Source organism: Arvicola amphibius, chromosome 5 (assembly GCF_903992535.2).
Source record: "Arvicola amphibius chromosome 5, mArvAmp1.2, whole genome shotgun sequence".
Taxonomy (NCBI): domain Eukaryota; kingdom Metazoa; phylum Chordata; class Mammalia; order Rodentia; family Cricetidae; genus Arvicola; species Arvicola amphibius.
This window is the reverse complement of record NC_052051.1, coordinates 46,913,490-46,938,387: the sequence shown is the minus strand read 5'-3', so window position 1 is coordinate 46,938,387 and position 24,898 is coordinate 46,913,490. Positions and strand designations below refer to the sequence as shown.

The window sequence follows — 24,898 nt, the reverse complement described above, 5'->3', positions numbered from 1 at the left end:
ATCACGCCTTGTATTTTCCATCTGCTCCTCTAGTGGACAACTTTTCTCACCGGGAGATCGAGGAGTTTCTCAGCGAAGCAGCGTGCATGAAAGACTTCAACCACCCAAACGTCATCCGGCTCCTAGGTACCTCAGGGACGTGCCAGAGCGAGGCTGGGAGGAGTTTACCTGGGGGGGGGGGGGGATGCCAGAGCGAGGCTGGGAGGGGTTTACCTCAGGGGGATGCCAGAGCGAGGCTGGGAGGGGTTTACCTCAGGGGGAGGCCAGAGCGAGGCTGGGAGGGGTTTACCTGAGGGGGGGGGGTGGTGCCAGAGCGAAGCTGGGAGGGGCTTTGCTGGCCCACTGTGTGCAGAAGAAGAAAAGGAAAAGTTCTGGTGTAGAGAGGTTTATACCAAAAATCACAACCCTGGATTCGTCCTGCCTTCTAAGACTGAGAGTAAAAATGGGTTTGTGTTTTTTGAATTCTGATAGAATTAGAGAAAGTGAGAGTGTCCACAGGAATTAGAAGATTGTCAGTTAAAATAGGCCCCAGTGACCCAAAGGCAAGACACCAGAGTTAGTAACGTAATAGTCTTTGTGGGGTGAAGGCTGTCTATGAATTGAGAACCAGTGAAGTAATGCTATGAACCTAGACATTTTAGTCTTGGAGAAATAATTTATGAGCCAACTTGTGAGTCATGGCATATTGACTATTTCATAGACACAATTTAAAGAAATTTGGTTTATATCAATGTTAAAAAATACACATAGGTATCAGTACATGATGTGCAAGGGACACTATTCTGAGACAGAGAAACAATCTAGAAATACTGGCCTTTTTCTTCCCTGCCCTTTGCCTGGGTCCGTAATAAATCTTTTAGTGATCTTTCAACGTTCTATATGGCATATGGCTGACACTGTAGAGATGTGAACGCTAAGGTTTGGATAAAATCGAATGTCAAAGAAGTAGCTATTGTTTGCAGTTAGTGGCTTTAGCCGACTAGGAGAGACAATCAACTTTGCTTGATAGGCCACATTTTGTAAGCCTAGGATCGGGTGACCAGCTCATTCGAGAGTTCCATGCTAAGGCATTGTAACTTCAGTCACTGAAAGTTCAGAAAGAGGGGTTTTACCAACAGGCCCTCAAAAATACTTAATAACTTTAAGCATCTGGTTACAGTAGACCTTTTCATAGGAGTATTTAACTAATTTGCCCTCAGATTCTCTGAGGCCTGTACCCCTCAGTTATTTAGTCTAACAAAAACAACACAAGACTCCTTGGTTTCAAGTTGTCTGTTCTTGTGACAGATCGAGTTTTGAGAGTTCTCTTGCAAACGCTAGCCTAACCTGAAAGAAAGGAAGGAAAAAAGGGAGGGAGAGAGGGGCAGAGAGAGAGAGAGAGAGAGAGAGAGAGAGAGAGAGAGAGAGAGAGAGCCTGCAGGTGTTCCATATGCTAGAATCCACTGTGAAAATTCTAAACTTCTGATTTTTCACCTCTTGACCTGGTAGCACATGGCTCCGGTTTGGCCGGTGGCCTCCAGGACTTATGTGTTCATACCTAACAAGGACTCTTTGTAACTGGTCCTGTTTTCAATTTCAGGCGTGTGTATAGAAATGAGCTCTCAAGGCATCCCAAAGCCCATGGTGGTTTTACCTTTCATGAAATACGGAGACCTGCATACGTTCCTGCTATATTCCCGGATAGAATCAAGACCAAAGGTAACAGGCCACTCATGCTGCCTCTTAACTGTTCCTGAAGCTTTTATGACAACTAGGACAACCCATGAGTCTCTGAAAATGCAGAGGGGACACTGGCCTTGGTTCAGAGTTTTCTGTGCACCCAGGGGTGAACTATGGTCTCCATCCCCTCACCAGGCCTATGAGTGAGTCTTTTATCCCTGTTCATGGTGGGAGGAGGCCGGGTAGCCCCACAATCTTGGGCCAAAGTCTCCTTGGCTGCAGCCTATGTGTGCCTTTACTCATTGCGGGCTGGTAAAAAACACATCCTAAAAGACGTGTTTTTTTTGTTTCGGTTTGTTTTTTTTTTTTTTTTTTTGAGATAAGTTCACATTGTAACCTGGGCTAGCCTCCTGAGGGCAGGGATCACACATTTGTGCCACCACACCCAGCTCCAGCTGGTGTAAATCTGGAAGTAAATCTTCCAGAGCCGTCCTTGGAGTCATGGGTTTCAGCCTTTGAAGTGTGAAATACGCGTTTGTGAATGCATCATCTCGTGATCCTCGCTAAGATGGATTGCGGGAAGATACGGTGAGGTGAGAGCCACAGCTGCCATCCTTTTACTTTATTACTGCCTTATGCCCTGGGGACTGACTGACTGCACAGCCCTGGCATTTGGGGGTTATACCCAGAAAGCTGGTGATGGATCATCTCAGATGTTTGGGAACATGAATTTATAAGCTTATCTTCTTTGGGGTCAGTTTTTACTTTGGACGTCAAAATTTGTAGATTTAGCCAGACGGTGATAGCGCATGCCTTTAATCCCAGCACTCGGGAGGCAGAGGCAGGCGGATCTCTGAGTTCGAGGCCAGCCTGGTCAACAAGAGCTAGTTCCAGGACAGGCTCTGGAAACTACAGGGAAACCCTGTCTTGAAAAACCAAAAAAAAAAAAAAAAAAAAAAAATTGTAGATTAGGGATCCTATGATGGATGGAGACATTGCTGTGGGCCTCCTTGTGAAGTGAGCACTGTGTCCCCCTCTCAGGGAAGACCCGTGCCTATGAGTCGGAGCTGTGGTTTGTGTTCCTGGCGTTGTCAGGCTGGTCCTCGCTTCTCTCTATCACTTCTCTGTCTAAGATGGCAGCATTACTGCAGGACACCCACAATGGGAAAACATGGGACTGACCTCTGTCAGGAATCACCCTATGTTAGGACAGGATTGTAGGCCGTGGGCCAACAATGCCCTAAGTCATTGCTGCCAAAAAGTGCAGGCTGTAGGAAGGAACTGTACCAATCACTAAAATACCTGGGCATTCTCTAACACAGGCACCTCTGTCCCCTTAGCTGCCACTAACAGCAGGAGTCTGGTGAGTGCAATTACAGGCATGTGTGTCAATTTTCTCTTTCGTGTTTCATGTTTTGGCTGTTGTGTGTGACAACTCTTTACTAACCCCTGATTTAATTTTTTTCCTGTTGCTTTCTAAACCTGTTTAGTTTTACATGATATGTTTGAATCTCAATCCATTTTGAGTCAGTTTCTATAGAAGGCCTGAAATTCAGTTCAAGGCCTCTCTCTCTCTCTCTCTCTCTCTCTCTCTCTCTCTCTCTCTCTCTCTCTCTCTCTCTCTCTCTCTCTCTTTTTCTTGTCCAGGAAATCCTGTAGTCTGAGCTGGCCTCAAATTCGCTATCTAGCTAAGGATGCCCTTTAACTTCTGAGCCTCCTGTCTCTGTCTCTGGAGTTCTGGATTACAGGTTCCCACCACCATGTCCGCTTCCTGTGGTGCGGGGATAGAGCCCAGGGCCACTTGCATGCTTTATAAACACTCTATAAACACTTTATAAACCAACCAAGCTACATCCTTACCCAAAGGTTCCTTTTTGGTTGGTTTGTTTTATATAAAACTGTTTAACATTTATGAAAAGGCCACATTTAATCTACTGAATTGCTTTGACACGTCTATCAAAAACTTGACAGGCTGTACACTATGGGTCTATTTCTGAGTCCTCCATCGGTTCTATTAAATTATCTGTTCAAAGCCAGGTGGTGGTGGCACACACTTTTTTAATCCCAGCACTCAGGAGGCAAAGGTAGGCAGATTTCTATGAGTTCAAGACCAGCCTGATCTACAGAGTGAGTTTCAGGACAGCCAGGGCTGTTACACAAAGAAACCCTGCCTCAAAAAACAAACCCTATCTGTTGATCCTCTATTCCCAACCACATTGTCTTGGATACTGCAACTTTTCTGTAAGTATTTTCTTGACTGATTATTTCCCTTTGAAAAGCACAAGGGTACCCTCAGTGGTTGAGAATAACTCCCCAGCGTTACAGAGATAAAAGGAATATATTTTTACATTTTGATATTTTGTAGCCTGCGATAACGATGGAAGACACAGAATTCACAGAGTAGCTGGAACACCGAGCTTTTATTCAGGCTGCTTCTTTGCTTCCTGCGCAGTCAGTTCCCTAGGCATAAAGACCTTTTGTTCCAACTACCGTCATCAGAGATTAAGTCTCAGGGCTTGTCAATGAGCTTCTGAACAGGGCCTGGATTCTGGGCTCCAAGTGTCACTGTCCTCAGCATGGACAGTGTCTCTGGAGGTTGGCAGGACAGACAGGCAGATGATAAACACCACCTCAGCATCTCCCAGACGATGGCAGCTGGGATGACACGCATCAAGCAGAAACGTACATCTGCTCTAGAGTCTTGGGGAAGGAAGGAGTTCTGACGGGAGAAGCTTTAGTAGTCCACACTGGCATGGTGGAAATGAAACAGGGCAGGGAAGCGTGCGACCAGGATGGGGGAGAGAGATCAGAGAGCACACATGTTGGAACCTCAGGTTCTCTCCAGAGACAATTATAGATGCCGCGCACTGCGGCCCCCGTCTGTGCTCTATGCACTAGAATCCAGTTCGCCAGCTTCGGGCAAGGGGCTGGAGGTTGAGGAAACACACGCAGAGACAGACCAACACCCGGACCTCCAATCGCTGGTGCAAAAGCCCCTCTTTAATAGCACCATGGAGGCTTAAATACCCTGCAGTCAATGGCCAACAGGTGAACCCATCCTCTGATCCTCTAGGCAAAGCACAGCTTTTAGCAACTTCAATTAGATGGTTCTAGCAGGGAAGAGCAGCTGAAGGCCAGGACTCAATTGGTCCCAACAATAGAGACTGCATGTTTTCTCCAGGGGCAAGGGCAAAGCAGAGGAGGATGGACAGAGAGACTACAGCAGGGGAGGATGGAGAGAGACTACAGCAGGGGAGGATGGAGAGAGACTACAGCAGGGGAGGATGGAGAGAGACTACAGCAGGGGAGGATGGCATCTTGGTTTCATGTGTGCTATATAATTGGCATATGTCATGGCTAAGAAATAGGTCTTTAAAAACGTAATGTTCAAGCTTATAGCTGAATGGTAGAGAACCTGTCTAACACAAGGCCCTGAGTTCCATCCCCAGTACCACTGGAAAAACAAAGCAAAACCAAACAAAATGCAGTGCCCTTGTGAATACCATTTTCGAAAACTGACAGTCCTGGAGAAGGAGCCGTGACAAATCTGATACCACGCAGTGGGGTGGTGGGGTGGAAGTGGGGACCACGGGCAAACCACTCATGATTCATGATTGCCAGGAACTTGTAGTCAGCCTTTCTTTAGTGCCGTGACTGCAATAAAGCATTAAATTGCTACTTGAAGATCGTCATTAGTCATCCTTATAACCAGTTCTAAATGCCTGGAAGGCTCTCTCCCCACTCCTTCCCTCCCTGCCTCCTTGCTTTCCTTTGTTTCTTTTAGGAATTTTGTTGTTATTGTTGTTTTTGTTTTGAGACAGGATTTTATTTGGTATCCCAGGCTGGCCTTGAATTCTTAGAAATTTTCCTGTCTCAGCTTCTCAAGTGCTGTATAAAAGGAATGAGCCCCAACACCTGATTTTTTAAAAAATCTCTCTCTCTCTCTCTCTCTCTCTCTCTCTCTCTCTCTCTCTCTGTGTGTGTGTGTGTGTGTGTGTGTGTGTGGTGGGGCTGGTACTGCTGGGGAGTAAACCCAGAGTTGTAGGGTTGTATGCTGCATGAATTCTCTACCACTGAGCAGTGTCCCCAGCCCACCGGTGCCATGTTTACTCACATAGCAGTTTTGCCTGATTTTTACAACACAGAGAAAACATTAGACGGCTGATGTTCTAGAAAGGTCCTAGAGAAAAAATAAATAAAATTTCTGAGTGCGTACTTGTATTTTTCTGCAAAGATAATGGGTGAAGACTTGCCTGATTGTTGCTGTCTAGAAGAATAATATTGTGCCTCAAAACATCTCAAAGTAAAATGGACTGTCTTAGCCTGTGTGAGGTCCAGAGATCAACCTCGGTAGTGCCACACACAACCAATAGAAAGAAAGGGAGGAGAAGGAAAAGAGAGGGAGAGAGGAAGGGAGAATAAGAAATGATATCGAGAATACAGAATTAGAAACAGTTCCTGTTAAGTTGCGGTTTTTTTCTCCCTCTCAAACATCTCACCCTTTCCCAGAGTATCTCCTCTTCCCTCGTTAGATCCAGGCACTTGAGCCAGTGAGATGGTTCAGAAGGTGAAGTTCCTTTCTACCAAGGACAACCTGGGTTCATTCCCTGGGACCCACACGGTGGATGGAGACAACTGACCGTCACAGCTTGTCCTCAGGCCTCCAAACGTATGTGGTGGCACAAGGGACCCTTCCCTCCATCACACATACAAAGTAAATAGGCAGACGTAAAAGAAAATTCAAAATAAACAATGAGGCCATCCTCCTTGGTCCTCTCTGCCTGGCCTGGGCTTATGTCCCAGTGTCTCTCGGGATGTGAAGGCTCCCCTTTGGCTCCCCTTTGGCCTCAGGATCAGTGAAAAGATACAAAATATTTTCCAACTGAAATGCTTTTAATAGCCAAGAGATTGTATTGTTTTTCAAGAGGTTTTTAGAGGGTTTCCTCTTTATCCCTGTTTTGAAGCATTGTTTGCCCTATTTCTGAGCCAGGTTTGGTGGCTGTCATTCTGTCATTTCCACACTAGGGACGCTGAGGCAGGAGGATCTTGAGTTGTAGTCCTGCCTGAGCTATATAGAGAGAGCTTTTCTCAAAACAGAATATTTATTTTTAAAAATTAACGCTACAGAGAGGAAAAATCTTTTCCCCTGTATCACCATGCTAGCTTAGGGAATAAGAACACCGTTTCCAGGGCTGCAGAGACAGCTCAGCGGTTAAGAGCACTGGCTGTTCCTGCAGAAGACCCAGGTTGGGTTCCCAGCACCCACATGACAGCTCACGACCAGCTGTAATTCCAGTTCCAGGGGATCTGACACCCTCTTCTGACCTCCTTGGGTACTAAGCACACACACAGTGGTGCACATACATGCATTCAGGCAAAATGCTTATACACATAAAATAAAAATAAATATATCACCGTTTCCCACCCGGGCGAGAGTAACTTGCCCACTTTTCCTTCTAAGCCATAATGTCTCTTTTTGTTTTCTCCTGTTAGCACATCCCCCTGCAGACACTGCTGAAGTTCATGGTGGACATCGCTCAGGGGATGGAGTATCTGAGCAACAGGAATTTCCTTCATCGGGATTTAGCAGCTCGAAACTGCATGTAAGAACCTAGACCATCCTGGGGAGGCAGGGTCATTAGACTTCATGACCTTGAGTTTCATAGATTATGGAGGGCAGATGGCTTGGGAGTGGGATGGAGTGCCTCACTATGGATGGAATTTCTATCACTCTGATTTTGACTGGGCTCTTCGCTGGGGCTTTTCTATGTCTCTGCCTTGAAGAGCTGGCTAGTGTCCAAAGCTGTCTTATGATTAGTGTGTTTCTTCTTGTCACTCATCCTGGTGCACTAGGCGTGATCTTTGTGGTCTTTTCCACAGGCCATCAGCTGGCTTTGGACCTACAATAATATCTAAGCCAGCTAACCATAGTTTAACTTGAGTGACAATAATGGACATCCTAAAGGCTGTTTCATCAAGCCTTTCTTGACACACAAAGCTCTTTCCTCCCAGAGAGCAAGAGATAGTATATGCTAGACCTAAATATGAGTGACCATAGCCTGAGAATACAGATTCCACTGCCTCCAATATCGTTTTCCAAAGGGTAGCTGGTTTCAGGTTTTTACATTAGCATGACAAAGAGAAGCATAAGTCAACACACTTTTAGACACGTTGGAAGCATCAGGTAGGTGGGTTACAGCCACGTAGATGAACTTCTGCTATAGACCTCAGATGCTATCAGATGAGATTTTTGACGTTGGTTGGTGGAAAGCTGTTTGCTAGGTTAATGCATCCAGAGGTTTGGTCTGATAATCGCAGGACCTTAGATCAGACACAGAGGTGGGCAGAGAATGGCAATTTAGTGAGCTAGAGATAGCTCGAGATGTATTGTAGCTAGGCCCTGCCCTGCGACATTCCAAGCGCTCTGCAATCACTGAGCGTCTAACCAGATAATCAGCCTTCTAGAAGAGTCGATGTGAGGTACAGTTTCTTTCCAGGAACTTGCAGTCACATCTACCCCACACCTGCGATAAAACTGGTGCCTTGGATACCTAGCAGCTTTTCTGTCGCAGCAGATGGCAGATGATAAGAACTTTGGACTTGAATTCTCTCCATTTCTTTACTATGCTTCAACAGAGCCATCATCTGATGGCAATCTTTAAACACCATAACTGTTTCTTGATTTTAACTTCCCCGTTGTGAGAAGAGGGAGTGACCCATGTGTGTTTTTCTTGGTCATAGATTTGACAGTCGAGATGGCCGCTCACACTTCTCAACCGCATCCCCTTCCCCTTTTACTTCAGTTTTGAAAACTCCAGGGGATTTTAGGGTTTGTTACTGCTTTTCAACTGTGGCTAGAGAATCATGAGATGTTAGTTTTCTTTTAATATTTCCTTCATGTTTTTCCTGCCACATAGGAGGACTGCCTGTCTAGTTTGCCCTGAACTGAAAGTGTGGGACTTTAGGGTGTGCATACCTGTACTCCCCACACTCAGAAGATGGAAACGGGAGGATCCACAGTTCAGTCGTCCTCAACTGCATGACACGTTCCAGGCCAACCTGGGCTACATGATACTCTGTCGTTAAAAATAACAAAGTTAATGTCAGGCAGACAAGTAGCTCAGTCTCCTACCTTCCCTGTCTTCTCTCTCTTCTTTCTCTTCCTGTTTGTCTAGGACCTGTTTTACTAGCTTGAGCTATGGTTGCAATTTATTTCCCTTCAATTTTCCAGTTTGTTCCTCCAACAGCTGGCCACATTAGCAAGAAATCCTTCAGCCGCATCTTTCATTATGTGCTTCCCACACCTCCCAGACTTCACCTCCTCCTGTGCCTCCCCTCCACGAGGCCTTGCTTAGACCACAAGGCCAGTGCTGCTTCCAGACACGAGGCAGGATGGCCATGGCATGATGCCATCCACAAAAGAACCAGGAGGAGATGATGTTTCTTCTGCACCTGTTCTGCCACTTCTCTGTCCCCCCACCCTAGTGCTTCCATCCACTGTGCCTGGGTGCCTTTGCTGGACCAGCCTCACACAGACCAGAGTGATGGAATACAGAAATGCCTAGTCCCTATTATTTGCTGTGTCTTTGATCTTAAAGCAGCTCTTTACTCTAAGCTAATGGGCTCCATGTCTTCTCCTCCCTCCTTCTTTCCCTCCCTTCCTTCTTCCTTTCCTCCCTCCCTTCCTTCCTTCTCCGTTCTTGCTCCTTCCCTTCCTCTCCTCTTCATGAATCCCAGGCTGGCCTTGAACTTGCCAAGCAGCTGAGGATGACATCGAGCCTTCTCTCTTCCTGCCTTCACCTCCCAAGTGCTAGGAGTAAAAGCATGCACCACCATTCCCATTTATGCTGTGCTGGGAAGCAAACCAAGCACAGTTAGAACTGATCTGCATCTATAACTTCCCTGTGTCTTTAGTTGCTTTTGATGCATTCGATACAGACCTGGCATTAAATACTCTCCTCCTGAGGTTGCTGAGGTCCTGAATTCGTTTGTCACAGGTTACGAGATGACATGACAGTCTGTGTGGCAGACTTTGGCCTCTCTAAGAAGATTTACAGTGGTGATTATTACCGCCAAGGCCGCATTGCCAAAATGCCTGTGAAGTGGATTGCCATAGAGAGCCTGGCAGACCGAGTCTACACAAGCAAAAGTGACGTGGTGTGTATACAAGTTTATTTGACAAAGGTGGGGGACACACTGAAAGCAACGGCTGAGAGTGATGGTGCAGAGAATTACGCTCTGATAAACTGAGGGTTGGCAACATGCTCGGACCGTACTTTAACTCATTTACTCATTCGTTTGCCTTCTGTGGTCCTGGAATTGACCCCAGGACCTCACACATGCTACAAGAACTTTCTAATATAATTTATCAAACTCCCTCTTCTATACTTTTAAGATTTAACTTTATTTTAATTATGTTTATAAGCATGTGTATCTGTACATGGATGTATGCACATGTATGCAGGTGTTCTCAGAGGCCAGAGGCATCAGATCCCCTGGAGCCTGAGCCAGTCACAGGTGATTATGAGTCAAAATGAATGCTCTTAACCACTGAGCCATCTCGCCAGTCCCCTTTACTTTTTTATTAATTTTTATGTGTATGGATGTTTGGCCTACGTGTATACCTGTGCATCATGTGTATGCCTAGGGCCCATGAAGGCAGAAGACTGCCGGATCCCGTGGAACTGGAATTACCGATGGTTGTGAACCCCCATGTGGGTGCTGGGAATTGAACCCAGGTCCTATAGAAGAGCAGACAGTGATCATAATCACTGAGCCACTTCTACAGTCCTCTATGCCTTTTTTTGTTGTTAAGTAGGATCTATTTATGTAACCTAGAAAGTCCTTGAAATCCCCGTCCTCCTGCTTCAGCCTCCTTAGCAGCTGGGATTACGAATGTGCACCCTTAAACCTGACTTTTGTATCTTGTAGAAGCTTTAATTCTGGCACAGTAGATTGTGGTGAAGTGCTCACATTCAGAAACCTATGTTCCGCATATGACCTGCAGAGATTGCCCTGTTTCTTTCCTACAAATGAGTGACTTGTTGCCCATAACTAAGACAGTCACATTAGATTGAATGAGTTCACTTGGTAGCCTTTGGAACCCATCTGCTCTATAGAAGATGCTGTGTAGTTATACCCTTGATCCAAGCTTGGGGGAAGAAAACACTCCACAGCGAGAGTATAACAGCGAAGTAAGCAGTGTTGATATGGGATGGGGTTCTAGCTGCCTTTGGCCAAGTTTCCCAGAATAGCTTTGGTACGAATGGGGAACTACCGGGCTTCACCCCCTCTGTTGTTGTGCTGGGAGAACAGTGGGCCTCAGGCATAATTACCAGCTTTGTGCTTCCTCACCAGAGCTTTAAGGAAATGACCTTTCCCCATGAAAACGTCCATTCAGCCTTTGTGGAAAGACTTCTGTCCTAACTTCTTATGGCTTTGTTCTCAGTGGGCTTTCGGCGTGACCATGTGGGAAATAGCCACACGGGGAATGACTCCCTACCCTGGAGTTCAGAACCATGAGATGTATGATTACCTTCTCCATGGCCACAGGCTGAAGCAGCCGGAGGATTGCCTGGATGAACTGTAAGTGAGCATCTGTATGTCACCGGGCTTTCTGCGTGGGGGCGGCTACCTGACTGTGCAGTGGCCTGGGAGCCACAGGCATGGCTAGGACAAGTAGGGCCCGCTGTTAGCCAGGAGAGCCCGTGCAGAGAGCGCCGCTCGGTGGCTCACTTATCCAGAAGTCAACCTCCATCAATGGGCACAGTCAAGACAAGGCACCAGTATATGTTTCCAAACAACAACCTAAGAACCACTAGGAAGTAGAGGCTGCCAATAAATAGGCTTGCTTTATAGTATATGAGGTACTGGGATCCTTTATCCCTTACTCACTTTGAACCCAGTCCTTTTTCTCTGTGCTTTCAAACATACTGATCACACTCAGGAACCTGGACCAGGGTCTTTGAGAGCAAACTGGCTCTTGGAATGGCTTGGGAAGGATTCTGCCAATGCAGTTGCTTAGCCCTATGCCTAGAGGCTGCGTGCGGTGTTATTGGCACAAAGTGGGCCTAGAAATCCTGTGTTTAAAATGCTCCCTGGAGACCTGTGCTTGTCCGGGTGCAAACTGTCCCAACTCCCACCACAAAGCACAGCCGATCAAGAAAGCCCTCTCTTTCTTCAGTGCCATGCATCATAGAAAGAGAACCAGGTGTTTGAGCTGGACACACATGTATGGCCATGGCAGCTGGCTTAACCTCTCTGTCCCTCGTATCGTGAGCAACATAGTGTATGTTCTTCGGAGAACTGTGGCTCCTGACAAAAGCAACCGAGGTGGGGAGGGGGTTTATCTCAGCTCACAGTTCAAGGTACTGCCCATCGCAGCAGGGAGGTCTAGGCGACAGGACTTTGACACAGCTGGTCATATCACATCCACAATAGGGAACAGAGAGTAGGGAATTCTTGCTGCCCCTTAGCCCCCTTTCTCATACAGTCCAGGATCACCAGCCTAGGGAACGGTTCCGCCCATAGTTAAGACGAATCATCCCATGTCGGTTAAGGTAATCAATATCATCTCTCACAGCCATGCTCATAGGCTCATCTTCCAGATGATATGGAGTCTGACAAGTGGATAACACTAACCGTCATGGTGCGTTTGCATGTGTGGGGTGTACACCTGTGTGCCATATACATGCACGTACATGGAGACTGAGATTGGTGTCCTCCTCAGTTGATCTCCACTTTTATCTATTGAAGCAGCGTCTCTGGCTGAACCTGGATCTCATGGATTTGACTTGTCTAGCAAGCTGGCTTGTCCCCAAGCATTCCCTACTCTTCACATTCTAATGACTGGGAACGTAGGCCAGCCACTTTAACTGTATCTATGCTGAGGATCTAAATTCTGGTCCTCAGGCCTGTGACGCAAGTGTTTTATCCACTGAACCATCTTCCCAGCCTCATCGTTCCAGTTTGCTCTCCCCAAGCACTCTGAGCTTTTCAAGACAATGTCTTGCAATGGTGACATACAGGGTTTTTGTTGTTGTTTTGTGTTGTTTTGTTTTTGTTGTTGTTTTGTTTTTTGTTTTTTTTGAGACAGGGTTTCACTGTAGTTTTAGAGCCTGTCCTGGAACTAGCTCTTGTAGACCAGGCTGGCCTCAAACTCACAGAGATCGGCCTGCCTCTGCCTCCTGAGTGCTGGGATTAAAGGCATGCACCACTATCGCCTTGATGGTGAGGTTCCTTCAAGGACCATGGGCTTGGGATATTCTCATCATATTTAGTAAGAACAATATAAAAACATAGGCCTGAGCTAACTCTGTCATGGAGCAGCATGTGGGATGCTGGTGCCAGCGAGTATATGCAAGACCCTCAGGCCCATCCCAAGCTTTGTCCCTACTGCCCCATCCTGCACACAGGGCAAGATCACCTTATGCACAACACCCGAGGTCCATCTATGGCTCAGACTCTAAACCAAACACAAGGAAGATTGTTTCATTCCCAGCCACAGCCCGCTTTGTGGTTGAAGAAATCTAATACTGAGCAGAAACAAAAGCTGTAAGTCCCTTGAAAACATCTTAAAGTCCTGATTCGATTCGTTCTAGGGTTTCACGGTAGTTTTATAAAGGGCTGTGTTAATGAAATGTTGGCTTCTGGAAATGGGGAAGCTTTCCTCTGTAGCCACACTGCCCAGGAAGTTTTGCTGTGGTTTCTTTCTGAGCCATCCCCCTGCACCAGCAGGAGCTGACATTAGCAAAGGTCAGTCTGGGTCTGAATGAGTTCTAAGCTGTGTCATACTGTGGTTTTTATGTGTTTCACTTCAGACTAAAACAAGAGACTGCTGAGCTGGTGTTCTCTGAGAACACTTTTAGGTGGCAGAGGCAGAGTCAGCTCCCCTCCTATGGTGGGGAACCCAGGTGGTTGTAGGCAGGCTACAGTCCCCATGTTCCTGATGGCTGCATGCCCTGGGCTTGCAGATGCGCTGTGGTCAGCAGTCTGGTGAAGCAGGCTTTATTCCTGAGTCTTATGTGTATGCCGGCAAGCAGCAGCATCTCCCAAAGAGGCCTCTGTACTTCCTGTTCTGGGACATTCTTTTTTAAAAAAAGAAAACACAAAATGAATATTCTGAGCTTCTCAGAGTCCGAGCCTGGCTGGGATGAATGCACTCCTGTGTGCAGCTACTCTTTGGCTTCTTTGAGCTATCTGAAATGTAGCTATATCAACTGGGAATGTAGTTCAGTGGTAAGGGAGCTCGCCTAGCTTGCACAACTTCTTATGCTCAGTCTCCAGTACTATAAAACAAAGAGATAAGAGAGTGAGGAAAAGATCCAGGAAAGGAAGGAGAAGCCGGGGTGGGGTAGACAGATCTCACACAGAGCCCCTTGGTCCCTACTCTCCAAGCCTGCTCCTCAGAGGGTCCCCTCTCCTCACACTGCCACTCCTATCATGGAGGGACCAGACTGTCAGTCTTGCTTCCTGTTATCCAGGATGCCACTTTCTGCTATGCTTCAATCAACTTCTGTAGGACATTTCCCTAAGCTGAGCTCTTTATGACCTCCCTGGCATCCTCGGAGCCTTCCTCACCAGCTGTCTACAGTGCTCTATGGCATGAGAACCCTTCCTTCATCCTCTGGCAGTCCCATCCCCCACAGGATCCTGTTGGCCAGCAGTTATTCTTCAGAATTTAGAATTCCTTTCCTCACTGGGCATGGTAGCACACACTTTTAATCCTAGCAGAGGCAGGCTGACCTCTGAGTTTGAGGTGAGCCTGGTTTATATAGTAAGTTTCAAGATAGCAAGTACGACATTACAAGAACCTGTCTTGGAAAAAAAAGAAGGAAGGAAAGAAGGAAGGGAGGGAGGGAGGGAGGGAGGGAGGGAGGGAGGGAAAGAAAGAAAGAAGCAAAAAAGGAAGGAAGGAAGGAAGGAAGGAAGGAAGGAAGGAAGGAAGGAAGGAAACAAAACAGGACTGAGAGGTATCTCTCACCAATTACACTGGTTATTACAAAACAAAACTGTTTATTCTTCAAGGGGACCTGGGTTCAATTCCCAGCACCCACATGGCAGTTAACAACAGTCTGTAAATCCAGTTTCAGGGCATCTGACACCCTTTTCTGGCTTTTGTGGGCAGTGCACACATACAGTGCACAGACATTCATTCAGGAAAAAACACCCATACGTTATACATATAAATGAGAATAAATAAAACTTTAAAAAACAAACAAGCATCCCCATCTCCTTCCTCTCCCATTGCTGACACTGACATCACAGAAACCAGGGATTTCATTCCCATCATGATGACATCATAACATAAATACAGTGTACGGGGCAGAACCTTCAACCCCCTTCCCCAATGGTTCTCCTCCATTGCTTAGACAGCAACCAGAGAGATTCTCAAATATTGTAATCACAAGCTGAGGTACCTCTGTGGTAGAAAACTTGCCTAGTATGCACAGGCCCTGGTACCATCCTAAGTACACAGACAGATAATTACAATTATAATCTGGTCATAGATTGCTTCTGGATACCATCTTCCTGTGGTTTCCTAGACCCTTATCATATCTTTGAAAGTCATATTTAAGATGGGCTTGGTGAGGTATGCCTGTGCAGGAAGGTCAAAAGTTTGAGGCCAGCCCTCGCTATGCAACAAGGTCCTTTTCATACATCCTGTATATACATACATATATATGCATGTTTACATATACACATATATATGTGATATATATATATCACTTATATTAGACATGAAAAGGAAAATAATATTAGTATTAGACATGAAAAGGAAAATAAATTTCAAGATAGCACTGCTACTTTTCTATATAAAGATTGGTCACTTAACGCTTTCTTCCTAAGACGTGGAGTAAGAGGAAGGGAATTAACCAGCATGGGAACAGTAATGAAAAGGATCTTACGTCCCTAAGGACTGAATTTCTCAAAGCCCAGCTGAGCAAACAAGTAAGGCCCTCTGCAAAATTGGAGGCATGCAAACTGACTGATGGTGTGAAAGCCTCAAACCCCGGGGGCAAAGATTGTTTGCCCCATCTAAGTGACTGGCTGCTGAGAGTGAGTTAGGGGACTAAGAGGAACTCCTGAGGCAAAGATGGAACAGGACTGTGAGGGAGACGGGTGTCAGGGTGGAGTTCTGGGTTGAGGTCCCACTCCTTTTCCACATTCCAGAAGCAAGAAACAGTCGTGGTAAATAAGGTTGAACTAGACCAATGAAAGGTCATGTGTGCACGGATGAGATCTGCGTGCTGTGTGTGAGGACTAACACTTTCTAGGATTAACCCAAGGATCTATAGATTATATGTAAATGTAACAATGGGAATTACACATATCTGTTCCTGAGAAACCAGTAATCGGCATGAATCAGATAATTTAGATTCGGGTCAATTTTCTTTTTAAAGATTTATTTAGGGGCTGGAGAGATGGCTCAGAGGTTAAGAGCACTGGCTGCTCTTCCAGAGGTCCTGAGTTCAATTCCCAGCAACCACATGGTGGCTCACAGCCATCTGTAATGATATCTGGGGCCCTCTTCTGGCGTGCGGGCATACATCAAGGCAGAATGTTGTATACATAATAAATAAATAAATCTTTTTTAAAAAGATTTATTATGTGTGTATTTTATGTATTCAAAAGAGGGCATCAGATCCCATGGGACTACAGTTAGAGATGGTTGTGAGCCGCCACTTTGGGTATTAAGAGTTAAACTCAGGACCTCTGGAAGAGCAGTCAGTGCTCTTAACCTCTGAACCATCCCTTGGGCCCTCAGCTCAGTTTGCTTGTTCAGTGATATTAATATCAATTTCCCAAAGCAGGAAGGCCTTTGTAGCACCCACTCAGTGCTACAATTGTAGCAAAAGCAGTTACAGACAGCAGCACATAACTAGGCGTAGCTGTGTTCTAATAAAACTTTATTTGCAGAGCAGATGATTAGTTTGATGGACATTAAGCCCTTTTATTTGCAAAAATAGGTATAATTGTGAGGTGCATCTTCTATTTTTAGAAACAGAATTATCGGTTTTTGACAAGGGGCTGGGGAGATGGCTTTGTAGGGAAGAGTACTTGCCCAGCACCCGTGTGAAAAGCTTGGTATGGCTATGGTCCACCTGTAACCTCAGAGCAGTGAGGGGTAGAGACTTGTGGATTCCTGGGGCTCGCTGGACAGCCAGCCAGTCTAGCCAAGACAGCAAGCTCCTGGTTCAATGAAAGACCCTGTCTGAAAGGAATGAAGTAGAAAGGGAATAGAGCAATATACCAGATATCCCCCAGCCTCTATGTACACATGCACAAATACATATCACACACACACACACACACACACACACACACGGAACATTCAAAAAGTTGAATAACCATTTCTCGTCACACAAACCAAAACTCATTTATTTCCATAAAAGGTGGAATGAATTCTGATTAAAACAGAATGGAGTTAAGGACTAGGTGAGGAGGAAGGGATGATCAGGGTCTGCCCCAGGTGTCACTCACTGGTCTGTCATCCTCAGGTATGACATCATGTACGCTTGCTGGAGTGCTGACCCCTTGGACCGACCCACCTTCTCAACGTTGAGACTGCAGCTGGAAAAGCTCTCCGAGAGTCTGCCTGATGCGCAGGACAAAGAGTCCATCATCTACATCAATACGCAGTTGCTAGAGAGCTGCGAGGGCCTGGCCAACGGTCCCTCCCTTGCTGCATTGGACATGAACATTGATCCTGACTCCATCATTGCCTCTTGCACTCCCAGTGCCACCATCAGCGTGGTCACAGCCGAAGTTCATGAGAACAACCTCCAGGAGGAAAGATACATCTTGAACGGGGTCGGTGAAGAATGGGAAGATGTGTCCTCCACTCCTTTTGCTACAGTCCCCCCTGGAAAGGATGCTGCCTCACCAGAGGACAAACTCAGCAAAAATGGGATCTCCTGGTCTCACTGCAGTACGCTCCCCTTGGGGAGCCCACCACCAGATGAACTTTTGTTTGCAGATGAGTCCTCTGACGACTCTGAAGTCCCAATGTGAGGCCAACTGAGTAGAGGCATGACAGGAGCAAGCAAATGCTGCTGTGTGGGACCTGGTCATCTTAGTTACTTTCTTATTGCTGTAATGAAACTCCATGACCAAGGCAACCTAGAAAAGTCAGGCTTTAATTAGGTTTACGGTTTCAGAGGGTTTGAATCCATGCTTGCAGAAGTAAGGCTAAGCGCTTACGTCTTGAATGGTGAGCAAGAGACAGAAAGTACTCTGGGAAATGGCACCACTCTTTTGAAACATCAAAGCCTGCTCCCAGTGACAAACCTCCTTCAATAAGGCCACACCTCCTAATCCTTCCCAAACAAGTCTACCAACTGGAGACTAAGCATTCAAACCTATGAACCTAGGGAGCCATTCCAATTCAAAATGCCACACTGGTTAGACCTGATGTTTTGGTATTTGTTTTTCTTACTTACTCCTAAAGCCCATGGCCTCACAGCACCAGGTGAATGCTGTCAAGCCAGTTTTCACTATAAACACATAACCAGGGCCTAGAGAGACGGCTCACGGGCTAAGAGTGCGTGCTGCTCTTGCAAAGGGCCTAAGTTGAGTTGCCAGTAACTAAATCAGGTGGCTCATGACGACCTGTAACTCCCGATCTCATGCTTGCTTCCGGCCCCTGAGGGCACCTGCACACATGAGACCTACAGTCACATGTAAGTCAAAATAAACGTAAAGATAAACAGCAAGGCTTGGAGTGTGGCTCTGCAGCTAAGTATGTGTTCCACCTGTGGGCTGCCCTCTGTTCCATCCCAAGGCCCCCAAACTGTACAAAATAAAAATACAGAGGCAGAGGGTAAAGCTGGGTTGGTAAAGGCCTTGACTTGTAAGCATGAGGACGTCAGTTTGTTCCCCAGAGCCCACAGAACAAAAAAGTTGGCTGTGTGGCACATCCTTGTAATCTCAGTGCTGGGAAAGTGGAGTCTGGTGGGTTTCTGACACTCACAGGGCAGCCTGCCTTGGTGAGTTTGAGGCCAAGTGAGACCCTGTCTCAAAGAAAAACGCTGGACAGCACCTGAGGAGTGATACTTGATGCTGTTCTTTGACCGCCATACACACACACACACACACACACACACACACACACACACCCCAGAACATTCATAAGCATGTACACACAAGAAAATATAAATAAAATCATAATATATTTATTTAAAGAGTGAACATATATGTATATGGTGGAAAGAGACAGGATATTATATTTTAATAAAAGATGACTTATTTCACTGACCTTGCAGATCTTAAACTATATTCCTCAGTGTTAACATTTGTACGGAATCAATGATGCTTTTTTAAAGTTGTTTTCTTTTCCACAGTATTAAATGTAAAAGTGTTTGTAAAATGAAATGCCAGATTTGGCTTCATTTTTGAGCTTCATGAGAAGCCTGGTATGCCTCCATGAATCGTGTGTCTGATAAAAATGATTTATTTAATGTTTAAGGTTTTTATAACTGATCATCTGATATGACTTCCTAATAAAATACAAATCAGGAAGGATGTGTCCAGCATGCTTCAGACTCAGAAAGACAGCCATCACCAGCAGACCTGATACCTTTGAAAAGGAGCTCCCTTAGTGCTGGCCCTCACCACAGTTTTTATGCCCATTCTTAGTATTGCCTTTGAGAGAAATGGAAAACCCATCTTAGAAGTCTATAGATGAATGGTTGGCAAGAAGGCTCAGTTGGTAAAGGTACTTGTTGTCAAGGCTGATGTCCTGAATTTGGTCCCCAGGACTGACATGGTGGAAAGAGGACCAACAAAGGTGTCTTCTGACCTCCATATAGACACCCACACATACACCACTAAATAAATTAGTAAATAAATAAATGTGATTTTAAAGAGTACATAAATGAGAAAAATAATAAGGGATTCAAGATGATCTATCCTTAGAAGATTTCAAATCACCTGTGGAAGAGTGACAGGTTAGTCATGTTTCTGTTGGGGAGGTGTCTCTCACAGGAGGTGGGCAGGCAGGGCCAGGGCAAAGGCTGTAGAGTTCTGTCTTCTCAGTTCCTGGATCCACCATCACTTTGGAGCATTTGCCTTGTTTCCAGCCCTGCATATGTCTGCTCCCTTTCCTGTGTGTCCCTACACCATGGGTTCCAGAGTTGTCATCATGTCTAGACCAGGGCACCAAGGCTTGGGAAGACTGAATAACTTGCTTATGGCCATGTCTAGAAACTGTGAGAGCCAGAATTTAGAACATTTAAATGAGCACATGGTTTAGGGGTTGTACTAGTAAGTTCCATATTACAACAAAACACTGGAGCAGTGGTTCTCAACCTATGGCTCATGACCCCTTTGGGGTCAAACAACACTTTCACAGGGGTCACCTGTTATGACTCATAACAGGTGTGGTGGTGGTGGTGCACATCTTTAATCCCAGCACTCGGGGAAGCAGAGGCAGGTGGATCTCTTTGAGTTCAAGGTCAGCCTGGTCTACAAGAGCTAGTTCCAGAGCAAGCTCCAAAGCTACAATGAAGTCCCGTCCAAAAAATAAAAAAAGAAAAGAAATCATAACAGTAGCAAAATTACAGTTATGAAGTAGCAACAACAATTTTATGGTTGGAGGTCACCACAACATGAAGAACAGTATTAAAGAGTTAAAGAGTTACAGCATTTGGAAGGTTGAGAATTACTGCACTAGAGACAATTAACTTAAAAAAGAAAGAAAAGATAAGGCTTAATTAACATACAATTTGGAAATTACAATCCTAGACATGCAGTCCCTTGGCTCTGCCTTTGGTGAGGATGGTAAAGGTTGAAGAAACATATGCTTGTGTGCACACCATTAGCCAGGAAGCAGAGAGGTCAGGGTCCCACCTTGGGGAGTACTCTTCCAAATACTGTAGGACCTCCACAAGATCCCACCTCCCTTGGGAACTGTTGTGAAATACTTAAGATGGTGTTACATTCATTTATGCCATGGAGTATTTGTTTAATGATGCAAAGATGTGTTGCATTCTTTATGTTGCATTTGTTTAACTCTGTGAAGCTGTGCTACTTTGCCTGCCTAAAACACCTGATTGGTCTAATAAAGAGCTGAACGCCCAGTAGCTAGGTAGGAGAGAGAAACGAATGGGAAAACGCCAGGGGCCAGCCACCCAACCGCACAGCCAGCCACAGAGTAAGAAGGAAAGATATTTAGAATAAAGAAAGGTTAAACAGCCCAGAGGCAAAATGAAGTTAAAGTGAAATGGGATAATTTAAATTAGAAAAGCTGGCTAGAAACATGCCAAGCTAAGGCCAGGCATTCACAAGTAAGAGTAAGTCTCTGTGTATTTATATGGGAGCGGGGTGATGGGCCCCCAAAGAGTAAAACAAAACAAAACAAAAAACTATAGGGACCCCCTGAGGAACACTCACCCAAATCACAGCACAGTTCTACTCCAAAGTCTCTAGACATTTATTTTATTGGTTTTTCTAGACAGGGTTTCTCTGTAGTTTTAGAGCCTGTCCTGGAACTAGCTCTTTTAGTTCCAGGCTGGTTTCGAACTCACAGAGATCCTTCTGCCTCTGCCTGCCGAGTATTGGGATTAAAGGCATGCACCACCACCACCTGGCTTAGACATTTTATTTAATATATACAAATGTCATTCTCTGTGTGCCAGGCGTGGCACTCATTTAATTTCATGGTAGGTACTATGCTATCCCTGCTCCACAGGTGAGCAGGCTGAAGCTAGAAGAGACTGACTGATTGGGGGCAGTAACCTGATGCCATCCATGGAAACACTGGGCAGATCCAGGGCCCTTGGCATCGTCAGAACTATTGGCTTCAGACTTGAGAGTGAGCTTACCCAGGCTGCAACAGCCTTCAGAGTACACGGGGTTCAGGGCTGCAGTAGCCTTTAGAGTACATGGGGTTCAGGGCTGCAGGCTTTCATAGCCGAGTCCTGCCTCCAGCGGCCAGGCCAGGATCCCCATCTCTGTTACTCTGCAAAGGTTCTGAGGAGCTTAGATGAATCTGCACCCTTGTCATATGACATTTTATTAGTGAAAAGAAAAACAGGAAATCATAGCTCAGGTCAGTGGTCTCTGTGGTTTCCTTCTCATGACCTTGACCACCCCCCATTCACTCCCTCTTCCCTTTCTTCAGCCGGACTCCCAGAGCTTAGCCCAGTGCTTGACTGTGGATCTCTGCATCTGCTTCTGACTTGACACTGTCCAATGGAGAGTGAACACCAGACAAGCACATAGTATGCATATGTGCATGCAGACAAAACACAAACACACACAAAACAAAACCAGCTCTCATACACATAAAATAAAAACACACAAATATTTTAGAATAAGTTAAGGGATGAAGAGCTGGCTAAGTAGTTAGAGAGCTCGCTGCTCTTGCAGAAGACCTGAGATCCATTCTCAGCACCCATGCCAAGCATCTCATAACTGCCTGCAACTCCAGCTCTAGGGAAATCTAACTCCCTGGCCTCCAGTACCATCTGAATGCAATTTTATACACACACACACACACACACACACACACACACACACACCAATAAAAATAAATCTTAAAGGTTTGTGTTTTAAAAATATTTTTACATATGTATTACTGGAATTTTGTGACTAGTTTTAAAAATGAATAAAACACATTTTTTTTTTGTTTATTTTGCTTTTCAAGACAGCATTTACCTGTTTAATAGCCTTGGCTGTCCTGGGACTCACTCCCTTTGCCTCAAACTCACAGAGATCTGCCTACCTCTGCCTGCCGAGTGCTGGGGTTAATAGTATGTTCCACTACTGCCCAGCTAATAAAACACCTTTTAACAGTTGTGCAAAGTCTCTTGTTGATGGTACCAACAAGAGCGTGAAGAATTCGGGCCAGTGAGATGGTTCAGGGGCAAAGGTGCTTGCCAACAAGTCTGACTACCTGAGTTCAATCCATAGGCCCGAAAATCTGCAGGGTAGAAAGGAAGAACTGACCTTGTGAGTTGTCCTCTGACCTCTGTACAAGGGCAGTGGCACATGCTCATACACAGATACAAACACACATGCACACATTCGTACACGTGTGTGCATGTCCAGGCACACGCACATGGTAATCAACACTGTTAAAGAGTGTGAAGAGGTTAGAAGGATGAGTCCTCAGTGGAGAACAGTGGCTACCCTTGCACAGGACCTGAGTTCAGCCCCTGCATCCACATGGTGGCTCACAGCCATGGCTAAGCCCAGCTCCAAGGGATCCAAAGTTTTCACTGGTACCAGACACACAATTAAAATAATTTTTTATTGAAGCCTTTATTCAGGATCAAGAATGGCTAGTTTAAACAACAAAAACATACTAAGAAAGGGATGTGCATATCTGTCGGAAAGTTTCCTATAAATTTAATATTAAGTATCTAAGCTATTATACCTTAGATTTTACATTTTTTAACAATATGCTGTAAAAAGTATATAATGTTAATGTAAAATGTATATAATAGTTAATCAAATGCCCTGTCACACCCCAAATCTACCCAGGTGATTCTGTTCTCCATGTGACCTGGATCAGTGCTGCCATAGTGGTGTTAGGGGTCAGCAAGCCAGGGCTTCTGGCTTTTCTTGAGATATCAGCAAACACAGCAGAGATGTTTGATCCATCCAGCTACACAGCCAAGGCCTTGGTAGTGTTCCAAAGTGATGTGTTGTCGTGGATGAAGCTAGACCACTGCAATGAGAAATGAACTTGCTGCAAGAAGTCCTTTAATCCCAACACTCAGGGAAGGCAGAGGCAGGTAGATCTCTATGAGTTTGAGTTCAGCCCGGTCTACAGAGTAATTTCCAGACAGCCAGGACCACACAGAGAAACTGTGTTGTAGAAAAAGAAGAAGAAGAAGAAGAAGAAGAAGAAGAAGAAGAAGAAGAAGAAGAAGAAGAAGAAGAAGAAGAAGAAGAAGAAGAAGACCTAATTGCTAGTATTGTTCAAGGGGGTTTTGGCCCTGGTCAAAAAAACCTCTCACAGTTCACACAGGCTTTTAGCTATAATCCCATAGTCCTATGCAAACTTTAATCTGCAGGTGGCTTTTAGGTACCTCCCGCCACTCCCAAATTATATTTCCTGAGCAATTAAGTGAGTTTTGTAGACTCAAAAAACTATAGTTACAGCAATGGTTACACTTCTGAGGCTGGCAAAAGGGATCAGCATTAAGAGCACTGGTTGCTCTTCCCGACCAGAGTTGGATTCCCAGCATCCACATGGCGGCTCACAACTGTCTGTAACTCCAGTTCCACAGGCTCTGACGCCCTCTTCTGGCCATCACAGGGACTGCACACATCTGGCACAGACATACAAGAAGACTGAACATATAAAATAAATAAATCTTAAAATTAAATTAAAGGTACACTCTATGGAGTAAACAGATGTACTTTCAGTTATCTTAAAGCAAGCAGGATTCTCTCTCTGGGAAGGAAAAGGGGGTTAATGAGTAAGGGGTTTCAAAAGATACAGCCTCAGCAAACGTAAATTATGATAAAATCAGAAACACAATTCTATTTGTTTTATTTTCTAAATTGTCTAGACAAAGCCTGTTAGTAGTTACCAGTTTAAAGTTATATCTGAGCAACAATTAAGGCAGACCCTGTTAGCTAAAGTCCTTATTTCTATGTAACACTATTTTCCGAGTAAGCTTGTTAGTAATGCGTATGTAATCAATGTTATTATACTTCCTCCTTCACTACCATGACTCAGCACATTTAAAACTCCGCCCTGAGAACCTAGGGTCTGTGGGGTTCTCAGCCGTAGCCTCAAACGCTAGCCTTGACCATTAGTGGAGACCGCTAACTTTCCCAAACTCCCATACTGTCTTCTGCATCAACTATAGAGCTTTCCTGTTGTCTGTGTGTATGCTCAAGTCCCTTTCCAAAGTGGCTGCTATGGCGAAAATCTAGAGAGGAAACAAGCCGGGTCATTGTCTTCTGCTTAGCTCAGATTAGGGCTGGGAGGTCAAGCGGATAGGAAAACAAACACCAGAAACATTGCGATCTGTAGGGTGAGGCTTGTCTGGCTGGCCTTTTCTTCCTTTTTTTTCTTTCTCGTTCTTTTTTTGTCCTTACTCTAGTTCTTCCCTTTCTTAATGAGAGATGTGAGGGCCTTTTTGGGGAGGGGGCTGGATAAAGTGCTGGCCCATGTGGTCAGAAGAAAGGGCTGTCTCAAGGCTATTCATGCCAGGTTTCCTTGGGCAAGACACCAGTACCTCCTGTTACAGACCCTGCATAGGAAGAGGATGCGGCAGTC

General features: G+C 45.4%; 1 protein-coding gene across 1 annotated transcript in view; it reads left to right on the top strand.

The window, feature by feature from the left end:
* The window catches only part of Mertk (MER proto-oncogene, tyrosine kinase), a 104,523-nt gene extending 85,344 nt beyond the window's left edge, over window positions 1-19,179 (top strand). Inside the window, exons 14-19 of the mRNA XM_038329377.1 lie at window positions 34-126; window positions 1,580-1,698; window positions 7,153-7,262; window positions 9,657-9,816; window positions 11,108-11,244; window positions 17,160-19,179. Coding sequence (XP_038185305.1) covers window positions 34-126; window positions 1,580-1,698; window positions 7,153-7,262; window positions 9,657-9,816; window positions 11,108-11,244; window positions 17,160-17,673 — 1,133 coding nt within the window. The 3' untranslated portion in view covers window positions 17,674-19,179. The remainder of the gene's footprint in view (window positions 1-33; window positions 127-1,579; window positions 1,699-7,152; window positions 7,263-9,656; window positions 9,817-11,107; window positions 11,245-17,159) is intronic.
* Window positions 19,180-24,898: the final 5,719 nt, after the last annotated feature.